The 17089-nt window shown below is 42.6% G+C and overlaps 1 protein-coding gene and 1 non-coding gene across 2 annotated transcripts; both read left to right on the top strand.

Moving 5' to 3' along the window:
• Window positions 1-245: 245 nt before the first annotated feature.
• Window positions 246-16924, top strand: XPNPEP3 (X-prolyl aminopeptidase (aminopeptidase P) 3, putative). Its single transcript, XM_040669088.2, has 10 exons — window positions 246-316; window positions 1274-1390; window positions 3946-4353; window positions 5586-5788; window positions 6253-6315; window positions 8970-9083; window positions 11385-11470; window positions 12075-12258; window positions 13723-13843; window positions 14696-16924. The coding sequence occupies exons 1-10, from the start codon at window positions 271-273 to the stop codon at window positions 14860-14862; spliced, it is 1509 nt and encodes a 502-aa protein (XP_040525022.1). The 5' UTR covers window positions 246-270; the 3' UTR covers window positions 14863-16924.
• On the top strand, window positions 15645-15745 carry MIR1683 (microRNA 1683). Its single transcript, NR_035176.1, has one exon. It is a non-coding gene; the product is annotated as a microRNA 1683 (primary transcript).
• Window positions 16925-17089: the final 165 nt, after the last annotated feature.

Below are 17089 nucleotides of genomic sequence, written 5' to 3'. Positions count from 1 at the left end.
GCAGCCACGCCCACTACCACGAAGCCACGCCCCTCCGCCGCGCGGCGGCCGGAACCTTCTAGAAGTGGGGGTGGCTGTTAGGCGGGCTGCGAGGGGTCGCGCGCCGTCTCGGCGCGACCTCCCGCTCTTTTCGCCGCCTCAGCCTCGCAGCCGCCAGCGGCGCCTCTCGGGTCCCGCGCAGGCGGCCTCGGCGGGCGCCTAAGATGGCGGCGCGGCGCTCGCTGATGCGGTCACTGCGCGGCGCCGCGCAGGGGGAAGGCCCCCCCGGCCATGTCGCGCCTGCCGGCGGTGGTGAGGGGCTGGCGTGGCCTCGCAGGTCAGAGACTCCTTCTTCGTGGTGGTTCGGTGCCTCTGGGCTCTGTCAGCCCCGGGGCTGCCGTGCTGCCGGGCGTTGTTGTTGGGTGGGAGGGATGTGGGGTCACAGGCGGGGTTTATCCGAAGGTACCGTTGTGTGGGAAATAAAACAACGATTTGGAAAGCTTCCTAACGCCTTCCCAGTATTGCTTTATTTAACTCCTGTTGTATTGTCCTGTGGCAAGATACTCGGTAGTCCTCTCCGTAGGTAGAGATACTGGAAAAACTTCCATTTTTTTGCGGTTCAATACGCTGTAATTATAGCGCCTGGCCTGGATCTCCGAGCTGTTATTCCAGTCAGTCATAGCACAGCGAGTGCTTTACGCCGCGACTAAAGTAATCCCCAGCCAGTGGTGTCACACCGCTCCCTCAGCAGCTCTCAGTGCAGTGGTGCTGCTGCCTGTATGAGGCAGCTTCAGACCTGCTTACGCTCATGAAGAGTTGGTTATGTCTGTTCTCAGAACCCAGGACTATGATACGGCAGCACAAACTGATGTGTCAGACTAAATAAAAGGCAAATATTTCCCTGAACATCAGCCATTGGGTCCAATTGCCATCTCCTTCAGCTGTGACAGAAATCCAAAGTTGGTAAAGTTGTGACAACTGTGTTTAATTTTAGCTTTTGTCTTACTGTGCGCTCCCACAGCACCCAAGTACAGTACACACATGTAATTCCTTTTAAAAACTGCCTACTTGGCTGTATGTGCTGTTTGTGGGTTTGGAAATGGGATACGCAGCCATGCTTCTGAGAAACTGCTTTCAGTCTGACTATATAGCAAGTTGAAAGGTGAAGTAGGGGTGTTTCTGTGGAACAAGGTAAGTAAATGCTACTAGGAGTAAGGTCACTTGTTTATAATTCTTAAGTTTTTCTAATTGGAAAGTTCTTCTCCTTTGACATGGTCCGTTTCTTTTCCTCTAGTTTGCAAGTCATGCATTCTCCGGAGATTCTCCATCCAGCCGGCCCAGCAGAAGAAGATTCCAAACCGATATTTGGGCCAGCCCAGCCCCTTCACACACCCACACCTACTTAAACCAGGTTAGGTTCATGCTCAGCATGATCCAGTCACTGGTATTCTTTCTTTTCTCTGCTTGTCTGAGGTGCTTAGGACAGAATATTGTTCTGTTGCATCGTACCCATGTCTGTGACTTCATTTGTTTCTGATTAGCTTAATTTAGCATGTAGGTCACTCCTAAAGTACTCTGAAAGAAACACTTTCTATTTATTTCCCTAGAAACTACAACAGATACGAAGAGCACAATAACACTATTTGATAGAGCAAATTCTCTCAATTCAACACTATTTCTCAAGATAGTCACCACCATTAGTGATGCAATTTCACCAGCAATGAACAAGAGTCAGCATGCTGTGCTTGTAAAAATCTGCATGGCCATTTGTAACGCGGCCTGTCTTCCATATCACTGTCACCAGTGCTGAAATGCACCACCCACCTCTACCTCACCGTGCTCACACCCACTGTTTGTTCTCCATCAATGTTCAACAAGCATCAATGAATGTCAATGTGTACCATTTTTTCCACATGGAGGAATTCAATAACACACCTTTGCTTCATGCACTCTTCCATAGCAGACACCATTTTGTCAGACTGCCCCTTTGCTGCCCTCTGTAGCACAGCAACAAAATGTAACAAAATATTGGTGAGAAGGTTCAGCCTCTACTGCCCTACCACCGCCATCCACCTCTGGTGTCGTGGGCCAATAAAATAGGAGGAATTACTTTCACAGAACCGCAGAATCTTAGGAGCTGGAAGGGACCTCTGGAGATCATCAAGTCCAACTCCCTGCTAAAGTGGGTTCCCTAGAGTAAGTTGCACAGAAAGGAGACAAAACCAAGCAGGTTTTGAATATCTCCAGAGGAGACTCCACACCCTCTCTGGGCAGTCTGTTCCAGTGCTCCATCACCCTCGTGATAAAGAATTTCTTCCTCATGTTTGTATGGAACTTCCAGTGTTCCAATTTGTGCCCACTGCCCCTTGTTCTGTTGCTGGACACCACTGAAAAGAGCCTGGCCCCATCCATTTGACTCCCACCCTTTAGATAGCTTTGAGCATTGATAAGATCCCCTCTCAGTCTTCTCAAGGCTAAACAGTCCCAGGGCTCTCAGCCTTTCTACAGAAATAATATGACATTCCTGTGCTGCAATTATTAATTTTAAAAGAAAATGCCTTCAGGCTTCATGGTTGGAAAGCAACTGAGGTTCCCAGGTTCCACTCTATTGCAGCTTGCTGGACTGTTTGCAGTAGTTAGCTGACAGGAACGCAGTGGAGCATTGGAAATATGCAGTATAATATTGCGGAAATGTGGGATCAGATTGCACTGAAAAAGTTTCTGTATTCTATGTCATTCTACATCTATAGATAAAGTAAGAAAATTTCTTCACTAAATACCGTGCTGCAAAGCTTAATGCAAATGAAAAGCGTCACTTCTTTAAATTCTTCTTTTGTCAGAGACAAACATGCTGGATAGAACCTCCCCCTCTGACCCTTCTCATGCGAGAATCTATTTACAGTAAAAGTCAAATTTTGATTTTCTTTCCTATAACTGTCAATACCTTACAGGGTAAAGAAAGCATGAAATTATAATTTAGCAGTATGAAAATGCAATCTATATTAAATCCTATGTTAAAATGGGATATTAGCCAAAGCACTGAGAAGGTTCATGTCTTAGTCTATAGCACAGTTAAGGAATCTCATGTTCTTAAAAATATATACTTAGACAGTTGTTGATGACTTCAGTCCGCTTTTGGTGAGTCTCTTGATTGCTTCACTTCTTGTCCTTTGCGATTGGTACTCTGTGAAACAGACTTCCATCAAAGAAAACATTTGTTTAGAGTCATTTGGAACATAATATTTAGCTTCAGAAAAATCCAGGTGTTTAATTATTGAGAGCAGCTACATCTTCCTCAGAAAAGATTCCTTCTCTTAATCAGTGATGCCAGCCTGTGGGTTGTGGTTTCCTTCTGCTTGGAATCCTGTGAGGAGAACCTCTGTGTTTCTGACTCCTCTCCCTGTATCTAACTCTCAGTCTGCCCCTCAGGGTTTAGGACTGGTTACTTTATGAGTTGACTTAGTGTGTATTTGAACAGACATTCTGGCTTTACCTGAGGAAATCAGTGCTCAGCATAAGGAGGTAATCTTTGGTTCAATGTCCAGATGCTATAAAAAAAATCATCTGTTTTCAGCAAAGTTCTGTTTGCCTTGCCCCCTTCTTTTTTCCTTATCTTTCTAAAAGTCACTCCTACCAAACTTCTGTTCACTGAATGCTTTGGATAATTGTCTGGATTGACCAGATTCTGTAATTTCTGTCTTTGCATAGAAATATGTATATCAGAAAATCTAAGTGTTTAAAACAAATTCCTCCTGTTTGCACCGTGGAGGAGCAGAGTAAGCAAGGATGTGCTGCAGGGGTGATAGCTGAGAAGATGTAGGAGAGAGCAATGGAAAGGCTGGTGGGGGACTGCAACGAAGCCATGCATATGAAAGACCTCGGGAAGCAAGCAGGAATTGGGCATGTGATTAGTAAAATATCACGAGGGCTTTGAATTTTTTTACCTGATTTGTTCTTTGGTCATAGGGGAGGTAACCCCAGGATTGTCACAGGTGGAATATTCTCTTCGCCGGCACAAACTGATGGCGTTGATCCAGAAGGAAGCCCAAGGCTGGGAAGGATTGGACCACACAGTGATTCTGCTATCCAACCCCACGTACTACATGAGCAATGACATCCCCTATGTTTTCCACCAGGACACGAACTTCCTGTATCTCTGTGGCTTCCAGGAGCCTGACAGCATCCTGGTGCTGCAGAGCCTTCCTGGCAAAGCGCTGCCCTCTCACAAGGCCATACTTTTTGTGCCCCGGAGAGATCCGAGCCGAGAGCTGTGGGACGGGCCCAGGTCAGGCACAGATGGGGCCGTCGCTCTGACAGGAGTAGATGAAGCTTACACTATTGAGGAGTTTGGGCACTTGGTGGCCAAGCTGAAAGGTAACAAAAATGAAGGGGGAATGAGATGAGGCGTGGGTTGTAGGGTCTGAATAGTACATCTTAACAGTTCTGGGAAGAAACTGTAGGCTCCTCCCTTAAATACCTGATCTGTGAGCCTGTATTGGTGATGGGAGCAAGGAGGGTCTCATGTAAGTGCTTTAAGATACTCTTATCAGAAGTAATCTATCCCTGTTGAATGACTGTAGAAAAGTTGCAGGATCTTAATTTAGGCATCTAAGACTTGCCAGCATGAATACCCACCTTCTGTCCCTCATGGTCTCAGTAACAATGTTTGTAAACTGAGAGGTGGTCTGTGCAAGTAAGAGGCTTGTTCTGCTGCTGCCTCTTCTGTATTTGACCTATTCACAGAAAGTTTTAGTTAAGCTGACATCTTTGATATACATTATATTTTCTTTGGAAGACCAGTGAGGTGATGAAGAACTGCTTCTCTCACGGGTTCTGCCTCTCCTTTGTGACCTGAATTTTTTGGTACACATGTGAACACTGATGGGCACACTTCTGAAAAGTAAGGACCAGAATAAACAAGACAGCATGTGTTGCTGTTTTAGGCACATCTTTTTGCTCATCAGGCCAGAACCACTCTGAAGCACTGGAAACTTGAAGGAAGTTATTCATAATAGACTTGAAAAATGATCCATCAAGGGAGTTTGTTAGTTCTCTCACCTTTGTTCCCGTTAAAAATGTTCCTATGGGGAAATGGGTGCTAATTCTGATGTTCTAAGTAAATTTTCACATAGATAAATATGCTTGTCCCCAGTAAGTTCATCTCCTCTAAATGGCCAAAATAAGCAGTTGCTCACCAAAGATATTCTGAAGCATGGTCAATAATGACCCTGATTCCATGCAGTGGGTAGATGAGAGAATGATTCAAAACATGTCCCACTGCAGTGCAGTGACTTGCTTGCCTACACATCCGCAACCTTGATATGCAAGCTACATTTGTCTGTGCAAGATCAGTGATGATCGGAAAACCCAATATTCGCATACAAATGGGGATTTGTCAAATCTACATGTTATGCATTGCTAATTTTCTGGATTTCAAAGGGCTCTCTAGTATTATCTGACAGTAAATATATGACCTGTAAATACAGATTCAGAGAAAATTACCAGTGCAGCAACAGGTCTAGCTTAGGAGGGGTGATTCTGTACAGTATGAGGAGGGAATTTCTGAATTTATCTTCATCTGCATCAACATCTCTTTTGTATTCCAGGTGAGTCAAACAAGGTGTGGTATGATGTGACTAAACCAGTGCATAAAGAACTGCACTCTGACTATATGCAGCCCCTGGCTGAGCTAAAAGCTCGGAGCAAAAATCACATCCAAAGCATCCGGCATCTTGTGCAAAACCTTCGGCTGATCAAATCTCCTGCAGAGATTGAAAGGATGAAAATAGCTGGACGAGTGACAGCGGAGGTACGCAGTTGTGTACTCTCAGAAAGAGCCAGTGCATTCCTTTAAAAAAAAGTGGAGAGGGTGTTATGTCGTGAGTTAGGTTGGAAGGATAAGATCTAATCTTAGTTACTGAACTGCTGTTTCTCAGCTACTGGCTGGGCTCAGCTCCCTCCACATCACAAGGAGACACAGGAAGACAGCACGTACCACTAAATTCTCTCAACGTAACTTCAGCCAAGATGAGCCTGCAGGTGTTAGACTTTGTTCTAAAGTTGTGTTTATTCAGGAACAGCAGTGCCCCTTACACTGTCTCCCCAACTTCTCCTCTCCTTCCCCGTGCTATTTTCTTATCCATTTATTCCATTATTTTCAAGGAAACAGCTGATTTTAGGCATTCCCCAAAAGAGAGCAGGTAACAGCAGCTCCTTTACTAACTGAAAAGTCCTTCTTTTTTTTTTTTCTTTCTTTTTTTTTTTTTTTTGTAGGCCTTCGTAGAGACAATGTTTGCCAGAAAATCTCCAGTGGATGAAGCCTTTCTGTATGCAAAGGTGAGTGTGTCATTGTTGGAGGTGGGATGGAGGGGTTAAATGTTTCTTACCCTTCCAGGAAACTAGGAATGTCAGATCTCCCTGTAATGAAAGAGAAATATATATTTCTCTTTCACCCAACTCTCACGGTGCCCTGGACATACCCCAAACTCCCCTCAGTCAAGAACTGTAGCCTTGTTTGAACACTCTTTTGATTTAAGCCACTGTTTCAGCAGATTGTTTTGGAGTGTGCTTGGAGATGTCAACAGAATCCGAATTTGGGTCTTCTCATAGCAAAAATGTTTCTCCACCCCTATGGATATATATCTTGTACCTGGTAGCCATACTAGAACTGTTGCTCTCACATATGGACAGGCTCCAAAGTTCAGTGCTCTTATGCTGAGGATAAAATATCCTTCCTGGAGGTCTTTTGTTCATTGTCTTTATTTCCAAGAGTCAATAAGATGGAGTCAAAGCTCCACAAATGGTTATTGTGAATTTAAAGGCATTAAAAAAAAAAAAAAGAAAAGTGGGGGATGGGTAAAGTTAACTGAAAAGTAAACTTCTTCTCTAGTCCCTCTTTGAAGATGCTGGTCTGATTCTTCAGAGCACCTTGAGTGTTGGGCAAGACACAAAGTAATCTCATCAGTGGTGGTGGGAAGCTACTACAGGAAGATTTGGTTAAAGGAATGCACAGTTTGTGTGAGGGAGGTTTCTATGTGGGAGAAAAAGCAAAGGAAAGCCATGAAGAGGAAGAATTAGGAGGTCTAAAGAAAATAAGAGATAAAGGGGGAGACAAAATATAACAACTAATTCCAGAAAAGTTGTAAAAGAGAGGGTTGGCTACATCTGTGTTTGAGTAAGTGTGTCTCATAGACAAGAGTCCAAAGTGTGCCTTATCTAAGCAGACTGATAGCTCTGGAGACATACTAGCCCAGTAAATGAAAAATCCCGAGTTTGAACATAAGCTTTCAGTAGAGGAATTTTTTTTTTACCATTTCCACCCACAATAAGTGAGAAATCTGGGACATTTGGATCTTCCTCTTCTTACTGTACATGCAGAGAGATTATATCTGCAATAAAGATAATTCACTGCGGATGATAAATCATACAACAGATACGATCATTGAGAAAAGAAATAAGTTACTTTTATGTTTTAGTTATCTGCTTTTTGTTTAATACAGGACTGTGAGGTTCAAGAAATTACTTCCTTTAAGGTGTGTGATTTTGTAACCTGTGTAAATCAAATGCAGTTTGTTTTCTACTATGCATTTTACAAACTATCATGAAGGCAATGAGGGAGGAAACACAAAACACAAAACAACACAAAACAACACTTGGAGTTTTGTGGAAGAATTGGGAAGAGGCAAATTTTCATTTATTGAAGGAGCTCTTCCTAGCTGGGTGGTTGTTTGGGATGACTTCGGGAGAGCATTTCAGTGAAGACTCACTTTTGTATGCAGAAGGATTTCACCTTCCACATCTGAAGAAGGGTGATCTAATTCACATATAACTTGTTAGCAGCTGTAGTGTCTGCTTTTGAGGAACTTTTGCAGCTTTTGCAATAAAGTAAGTGTGAGGAACTCTTTAGCAGTATTTTCCCCACCTTTACTGAAGGTCTAAATTTATCTGCTATTGATGTCTTTTTCTACCATATTTTCCTACAAAACCAGCTAAACAAAACTGGAGACACTGTTATCACTGTATTCTATAAAACAATTTTATTGTACAAATTGGAAGTACATGTAAGACCATTTTGTAAAGCCTGCTTCTCTGGACTCTAGCCTCTCATTACATCAGCTTACCATAGTTGTCCTGGAGCAATGTTGACACCTGCCTGCACATTTGGTAGGGAGTTTTGTGAGGAAATGCAGTGAGATGCATGTTTGAGTTACATCAGCAGAATTCAACCCTCCATTCTGACGTAGGTGGGCCTTTGGTGACATAGCACTGAGACACGTCTAACTTGTAAAGAATATCATTTTAATCTCAGTGTATTTTACAGCTCAGTTTTCCACTCCACATCAGGATCATAAAACCTTCTTCACTACATGTAGGCGTTCTGGAGTATTCTGTCCCACATAGTTTTGCTAGTTACAGAAAAGACAAGCTAGTAGTGTACTGAGAATATAAAAGGGCTTTATAGACAAGTTTATTCTTTTCATCTGCTTCACCACTGAAGGACAGTAAAGCTCTTGAATTAATTTTGGTTTTATTTTTTTGCTCTGACATTGAGGTAGTGCATGTTTTATAACCCTTTTATTCAATACTGCGCTAAATACCCTAAACATCGCAACACAGCTATTGTCATCATGGATAATCTGCAAACTTGTACAGCAACTAACAGTGAAACTTTATGTAAGAACAAATCCTCACCTGGATTTATGACAACGTAATGAATTTCTGATACAGTATACTTGCACCAGGGAAAGCTTCCATGAGATTGTGTGTAGGTTTAAAATGCTCTCTTGAAAAATGGATAGTTCTGTGTTACTTCCTCCAGTGCTCTGGAAAACCTTCTAGGCTGCTTCCATGTGATGAAGTCACTTCACAGTTTCACTTTGTGTTGTACAAATTAAAAAAGGTCTTGTAGAACATGAATCATAATAGCTTCAGGGCAGTTAATCACTGGGATCAGCACTAACAGTCTCCTCCTCTTTGAATTGGTATTCCAGTTTGAATTTGAGTGCCGAGCTCGTGGTGCTGACATCTTGGCCTACCCCCCTGTTGTTGCTGGTGGCAATAGATCAAACACTTTGCACTATGTGAAGAACAATCAGCTCATTAAGGTAAAGCATATGCTGTCCAGTTACTTGAAATGTATTCATGTGACACACTGTCCCCATATGCATCCCCTTGCTGATCTGTTTTGGCTGAACAGATCAAAACACTTCAATGTTTTCAAGTTAGCGGGGGAAAGGAATTCTCTCCTGGTAAGCTTTACTGTCAATGATAGATTAACTTTATTCCTTCTGGTCTTTTTCTCTGCTCTGTACGTTTGCTGCTGTATTTTCTGTAAGGTGGAAGGACTTGGAAACAAGCTTGTGAATATTTAGTTTAGCAAGGATGCCTGCTCCACACCGTGTTTCAGTGGTGCAGTACTGGATGAATTGCTGCCCTCACAAATGAGAGGGACAGCTGTAGCAGACAGAGTAAAAACACTCTGGAATCTTTCTGCTGTCACTTGCATTTCTTGACCTTGCCTTGCAACCAAAGGTTCAGTAATGCATTCCTTCTCTGGCTAGGCTGAAATGCATTTCAGACTATGTGTAGGCCAATAAAGCAGGGAAGGGGAACAGGAAAGGAAAGGGTTAGCATTAAACATTGAGGGACGAATTGGATAGTTGTAGGTAAATTAATGTATTAATGAATATATTTTAATTACTCATAGTATTGATTTGAACCCTCTCCAACTTTCCTGATGAAACACCTTTAGATTTAGGTAAGTCTTCTGAGGAGCAGTATTACCCCACTGCTGTATTCAGTATTTTCAGTGGAGCATATTTACGTTCCATGTTAATGCAGGATGAAACTTTTCTTGCCAGCATTGTTTTTTTCTTGAAGCTGGCATACAAGCAGACCTTGAATTGATCTGTAGAGACACATGTACAAAAGATATGACAGACTGTTTTTGGCATAAATAAACTTCTTTTGTTGTTCTGTCATCCAAGGTCAAGCATGCACGTGTACCTTCAGTTGCTTCTGTTAAAGTTGATCTGTTAAGCAACTGTCACTTGTTTTTTTTCTAAACTAGTAAGTAGGAGGTTAAACTCATAAACTTGACTTTTCCTTTATGAGCTGCCTCTTACACATCTTGTTGCCAAATAGACTGACAAGGTATCTAAGTCAGAAGGTATCTGAAGGTTGCGTATGGCCAGATGTGGACTTCAGTCCATCACTTAGTGGACTCAGCTTTAAAGAAAGAGGATGAGATACTTGGCATAACAAGGCAATGAACAGTCAAACCACAGGCTGAATTTCCTTAGCCATTAGAATGTTACTTAGCCTGTTTAATTGCTTGGAAGAGGACAGTGACTGTCCTCTTCCAAGCAATCAAATTTTATATTTTACTAAAATAATTGAACCAGCTGTTTTGAAAAAGTTTAAATAGGGTTTAAAAGTATGTGACACATATCGATAGTAGCTAGCAATGGAAGTAATGCTAGCATTATTCTTTTTTCCATTAATATGCTAGAATTATTCTTTGTCATGCCACATCAAGGCTGCTGGCACAGTCACTGACCTGTAGAATGAATCTCTATAAAAGTCTCTATATAAGGTAATCGTAGAAGGAAGGTAAATCCACAGATAATTAAATCCAAAGTTTTCACAGATCTGATTGCTCTTGTTTGTTTTTCATCCCTTTAAGGGGGAAAAGCAAAGCAGTCGATTTGTTCTTAGACATTGGTCTTTTTTGCACTGCTTTCTTGGAAGATGTTCAGTCAGCAGTTTGATTGACATGGGACAGTTTTGCTGAATTGATTTGGAGATTTGTATCTCCAGAAGTCTGTTTTTCATCACCAGATAAATTCAGAAGTATATCTCAGAGCGGTCAAGAGAAAAAGAAAGATGGTACAAATTATTAAACAGCAATTTTACAGCAGTGATACACTATCAGAGAAGTTATTTTGCTGGGTCTTGTGACAAGGCTAATATTTTTACTCGTTAATGATCTTGTGGGTCGCTCAGAAACCCTTTTTTCCCCTTGCAAAACCTTTCTGTCTCAGTCACAAGCAGAAAACTATTGGTGAAAGGAATCAGCTGTATAATTTGATGGAGTAGGAGTTCCAGTGTCAATGGGGCTGATATCTCAGATAGAAAATGTCTTTTTCACTCCAAAGTGTTTGACATCAGCGTATTAGAGCTCGGACTATAGGTAAGCCTAATAGTGAGAGACTTGCGGAGAAGCAATCCAACTGCAGTAGCCTACTTATACATAACAGCAGCTGGGGTGTTGTTCTGCAAAAGGAGTTCACATCTCTGCAGCTGCTCTGCAAAAATCACTGCAACATCTCCTTTCTTCCTCTCTGAGAAATCAGTTCACTTAATAGCCACTGATCCACAGGGCATTTTTTTCCTGTTGTTCTCAGGATGGTGAACTGGTCTTGCTAGATGGTGGATGTGAGTCCTCCTGCTATGTAAGCGACATCACACGAACCTGGCCCGTCAATGGAAGGTATGTTATGACAAGGCTGTTATGAAGGAGTGTGAGAAGCTCTTAAATAATACACAGTTTGAGTGTATATGTGTAATCTGTGACAGTAGCTCGAATATGTCCCATTCTTCAGCTCTTCAGGGTAATGAAATCATATAAACAAATCTTTCAGTGTGAGAAGCTGTATTTCCCACTGCTTCATTAATTACTTCTGTTTTCAGGTATTGTGATATGTTTAAAGAGAAGAGATGGCTTTTGCGCATTCAGCTGTTCCTTACTCAGAGTAATGGAACAGGAGTTCAGCTGACCAGTACATGGCTGGTGCGGTGTCCCTGTGGTTGTGTGATTCCTGCATGTTGGGCTCAAGTGTGTTCCTTCTCCAGCAGTAGAGTTGCCTTGGCTTGCTTTGGGGTTAGGAAGTCAAGGAGAAACTCTGCCTCTACCCAGTGCATTGAAGGGCATGTTTCAGTGATACCTTGTATGGCGTTTCCTATAAGGAGACAGTTGCTTTCCTTTCTGACTTTCCTTGCTCCAGCACTAAACCAAATCTGTCTCTAAGACAGCTTCTGGGTGGAGGACTTAATTGTGAGAAATGTGCTTTGTTCCTTTTCTCAATTATTTGCAGGTTCACCAAACCTCAAGCAGAACTGTACCAGGCGGTCCTGGACATCCAGAAGTCCTGCCTGAGCCTCTGCTCCCCGGGTGTGAGTCTAGAAAATATCTACAGCCTCATGCTGAGCCTTATTGGACAGAAGCTGAAAGACTTGGGGATCCTAAAGAGCAGCATCACTGACAGCCACTTCTTCAAGGTACCTGAAGTTTTTTTTAATCCAGCTTCTCCTCACTGTGATTGTTGCATCTATAGGTTATGTTAGTGGCTTTAGTTTAGATCGGAAATATGCTTTTGAAGTGAATCTTTTAATTATCCCTACTTAACGTGCTTTAATTCATGCTGTGGGCCGGTCTCAGTGCTGGACTGGATTCAGGTGAGGCTAAACTTGAAGATCTGTTTCAACCCCTAATGGGCATTTAGCCCACAGTTTGGTCTGAAATAACATCCAGGCCTTACATGTGCATAGTGAGGATACTTTCCCCCTGACACTTGCTGTTTCCCTCTGCAGATCCATTCCCACTGGTCTGCAGTACTTGTTAATGTTGATGTAACTCTAAAATACAAATAATCCAAAGAGACGTAGGGAAACGCTGGCACTGATACAGAAGGCTGTGTGCATGGTGGACTGCAGGCAATTAGTCAGAGCTTTGAGATTTGTTTAAAATAACGTTAATCTGCAGTGCCACCAAAAAGTGCAGCCCAATTTCTCAGTGTTTCTACCTGCTGCCTCTTCTGCACCTCTTCGTGTCACTGCTGGGATTCACGGAGTTATCTGGAGAATGCAATGGGGAACTGGGCTGCCTTGGAGCTAAACTTCCAGGTAAAATAGGATTGTTTTGCCATTAGAAAAGTTTTCTGGTCCCATTCACTGCAAATCTGCATAATTGCTGATGCCAATACCAGAAAGATGGCAGGGACCAGGTAGCAGAACTATTCCTTTGGCAGCAGTACGAACTTCTGCCAGATTTAATTGTCCTGCAGTACGAGAACAGCACAAGTTCTCGCCTCCGAATGGAGGCGATCATGCCCATTTCCCTCGGCAGGTGGCAGCACAGGCAGATGAGAGCAATGTCTGCAGCTCAGTCCCCAGGGAACATAAGGAGCCGGGGGACAGAGAAGGAATTAGCTCTTTGATTCCTGCTGACAGGAGCTCCTCTCTGGAGGGAGGGGATTAGGATGGTGCAGGGGGAGGTGGTAACAGTGCCCAGTAGAGCCGGGTTAGAATCCTGCTCTAGCTGCTGAAGGCAATTGGCATTGCTGCTTTTCTTTAATGCATAGGTGACTGCTTCACCACATCACCTAGCAGCTGTGCCGGCTGCTGCCACTTGTCGGGGTCTGCTGATAGGAGGGGTGTGGGTGTTTAAGGGATGGGAACGGTTGGGGCAGCAGAGGTCAGTGAGATAAAAACTGAAGTCTTGCCTGTCATGCTGAGGTGCGGATGTGCTTAAGTTTGTGCTTGAGTGGAAAGGCACTCAGAATAGGCAGCTGGTACTGTTAGGTTTTGAGGGCCCTTCAGTTCTGGTAAATCGAGGGCCCGGAGACAAGCAGATAACTGAGCACAGCACATAACTGCTGTCTCTCTTCTTCCCATCTCCTGCATTTTAACAACAGATTGGCTGCATTTAATTACCTCCATAATACTTGCTTTGTTTTCTGTCAGGCTGTTCGAAGGTACTGCCCACATCACGTGGGCCATTACTTGGGCATGGATGTTCACGATACCCCAGATATATCCCGGTCTGTCCCGCTCCAGCCAGGCATGGTGATAACCATTGAACCAGGTAAAAAGATACAGTCAGTGGTGGAAAAAATCATATATCACTGAGGATAACAGTACTACTTTGAGTAGTTAGTTGGTTCTTCTGACCAAAGCATTCAGGTCCTTTCCTGTTGAACTTGAAAATGATTGAAGTGTTAGAAAACCTTATCTTACACCCCTCCCAAAAATATTAGAACATTTGAAAATTGTATTTCCATCTCAGATACAGCCAACATGTAGGCATGAATTCTCAGAAAGTGTCTGTGCAGCAAGAGACAGAATAATTTAGAACTTCAGACTACTGGCTTGATCCTCAGCATCACAAGTCAGTTGCAGTGCAGAGAAGTAGGGTAAATTCATTTGTGCTGTGGTCTGTGTTATTGTAACTAAACTACTACCAGTCACTTGTAGTGTAAATCCCTCTTGAGCCTTGCAGTCCACAGTTACAAGTATTCACAACTTATCTTTGCAAATGAGGAATTTCACAATGAGTCTTTATTTCTGTTCGTCACTTGATTTGGAGCTGTCAGATGAAAACTGATATTTAATACTTGGCTCTTCTCTCCTTCTATTCAGAACACTGTTAAAATCATCACTGTGAACACAGTATTGAGAGCAAGAAGTGCCAAAGGACCAGCTGTAATTGTGGAAGTTTTTATTAACATGCTAGTGTCTGTAGGCACTGCCGGATACTTCCCTTTCTTTGTTTACCAGCTGCTGTGATTGAGGGGAAAGAACAGTTTTCCTTATTAAACTTCTTCAAGGTCAAATTCTTCTTATACTGCTGAAAATCTAAGCCTGTTCTTACAGTGGTGCAATGAGGGAAAGGTGTTTTGGAGAGTGTGGCATGTTTTAATTCCCTCCCTTCTTTCAGGACTTTATATCCCTGAAGATGATGTGAGTGCCCCAGAGAGATTTCGTGGCATTGGTGTGCGCATTGAGGATGATGTTGTGATAGCAGACGATTCACCTCTCATCTTGTCTGCTGACTGTCCCAAGGAGATCTACGATATCGAGCAGATCTGTGGCCGCAGCTCATGATGCCACTCTTCCACCTCTTGCATCCTCCTCAGGAGATGCATGCCTCCAGGGATGCATATCCCTGTAACTGGCTGCAGTTGTCAAGTGATGGAGAGTGTGGGCAGTTGATGGCTGTTTCCAAAACTGAAGCTGGGAAGTGGAATGCAAAAGACTCTGGCACTGAGTGCTGAAAAGCAAAGCAACCTTTTCTATGTGTATTTTCCTTCTGATTTGACTAGTGCTGATGTTGAGCTGTTGCAGAACATGGGGGTGGATTCTTCCCTGTGTTGTGGGGGTCCATCTCTTCTGATGCCCTTGGAGCTTCTGTCTGGTTCCTCTACAGATGCAGTAGTGCAACTGCTGAGACCAGGTCCCATTGTTTACCGTTTTGCAGTAGTTTCACAATAGTCAAAATGTAAAAGTGAGATTCTGAAAAATGCTGCTTTTGGAAAATAAAATTGTTTCAAACACCTTTGACTTCAGAGCCCTGAGAGGAGAGGTTTTGGTAGTCAGGAAGATGGGCTTGGTTGGGAGGTAGCCTGAAGCCTGTACAGAGCGCTTTTATTATTTTAAGAATAAGGATATCTTTGAGTTTGGTTGAAGCAGATGCAAAATAAGCCAACAGCAGAGGAAAACACCTCATCTAGTCTTTCAGCTTATTGAAATGTTTGAGTAGAGGGTACTAGCAGGGCTCTGGAGGTTGTTCATTCTTGTCTTCCACATTCCCTTCTTTTTATCACAAGTCTCCATTCCAGGCTGTTGTTCTGAGCCTGCTGCTGCCTTGTGAAGCCAGTACCATGTTGGCTGTGCCAGGCTCCACTGGCAAGATGCTTTTTGTCACCTGGATGTGAGATGGTCAGTTCTGGGACAGTCACAGCATCTTTCTGGTTTATGCTGTGTCAGCCACTTCAGCAGTGCATTTTTAAAGAAAGCAGCATGAAGAATTGCAAGTTTTATACCACTCCTTTGAAATAATTTGCCTCTTCAGAACACTGAGGGCATGAACACTGCTGGGTTTTAGGTTTTGCCAAATGCCACCAGTAGTGAATGCTTTGTGATGATATTTTTGAGGCATCTGCAAATGTGATTTGTGGCTAGGATGGATGACGAGTAACAAGAAGACTTTCTGTCAGCAACAGTGTACCACCCAAACCATTGTTACACTGTAGTAAATACACCTATTTGAGGCAAACATGCTGGCTGTGTATTTCCTGAAGATATTTTGACAGTCAACTATTTAACATCTGAAAAATGTCTCTAATAGTATATCTCCTGTTACATACGTTGGCTTTTTCTTCATATCATCTGTTTTTTTTTCCTTTCTAATTGCAGCTTTAGGTATTTTTCCTCTCCACTTTTTTTTATCCTCTTTCTCTACTCTCTTGTCTTGATGCACCATAATATCACAGTTTCCTAATGCCTGCTTTTCTTCGTAATGTATGTCGTTGCCCCAACTCCCCACAGTAGATGCGGGCAATGGTAGTCAGGGTTCCTGAGTTTGATTTCTGGCTCTGTTGCTGTGTAACCTACAGAAGTTTCTTTCTAATTGCCCCTTTCTTTATTTTTCTGTGTTTCATTTGACTTAGTGAAGGCCAGGCAGTGCCATGCATATTCCATTGCTTTCACTGGCTCACACCAAGGTGTGAATCTGGGACTTGAAAGGCAGCCAAGACATACTGTAATTTTGTTTTCTAAATGTGATCAAAAATGAATGCTTTTGCAAGGTTTAATGCATCAAGTTTCACCTAGAAGAGAAAATCTACTAACCTCTGATGGAAGTTGTTGTTAGATATTTGTGCATCACAGTGTAAACTGTTAAAAGGGAGGCTTGTCAAGTGTAGACCCACAGAACTGATCGTTACTTTTGATGTCCTTCCAATCTAACACATTTATTCTTCCAATTGCACCTGTTAGAGCCATACCAACTGGGAAATGTCTTGGATTTTGGAGCTATGTAAGTAGCTGAAAATACGTGTGTCTGCTGATGACCACTGCTGCACGTGTGCTTATTTGCAGAGTTAATGGTTAGACGTACTGTAAATACGCCTTTGGAATACATATTAAAAAGTTATTTTTAAAATAATACGTTTTGTAGAAGGTCATTTATTGAGCCATCAAGTTGCATGGCTATTAAACTGATTTAAAAACTTCAGGAAGCATTATTTTTCAGAGAGATTTACAAGTGATCTGTAATCTATCTTGTACTTCAAATAACATTGTCAAATATAGACAAACACTGATTTCTGTC

The sequence above is a fragment of the Gallus gallus genome, chromosome 1, assembly GCF_016699485.2.
Source record: "Gallus gallus isolate bGalGal1 chromosome 1, bGalGal1.mat.broiler.GRCg7b, whole genome shotgun sequence".
NCBI classification, from domain to species: domain Eukaryota; kingdom Metazoa; phylum Chordata; class Aves; order Galliformes; family Phasianidae; genus Gallus; species Gallus gallus.
Note: the sequence above shows the minus strand (reverse complement) of the source record. Positions and strands in the feature narration are given on the sequence as shown.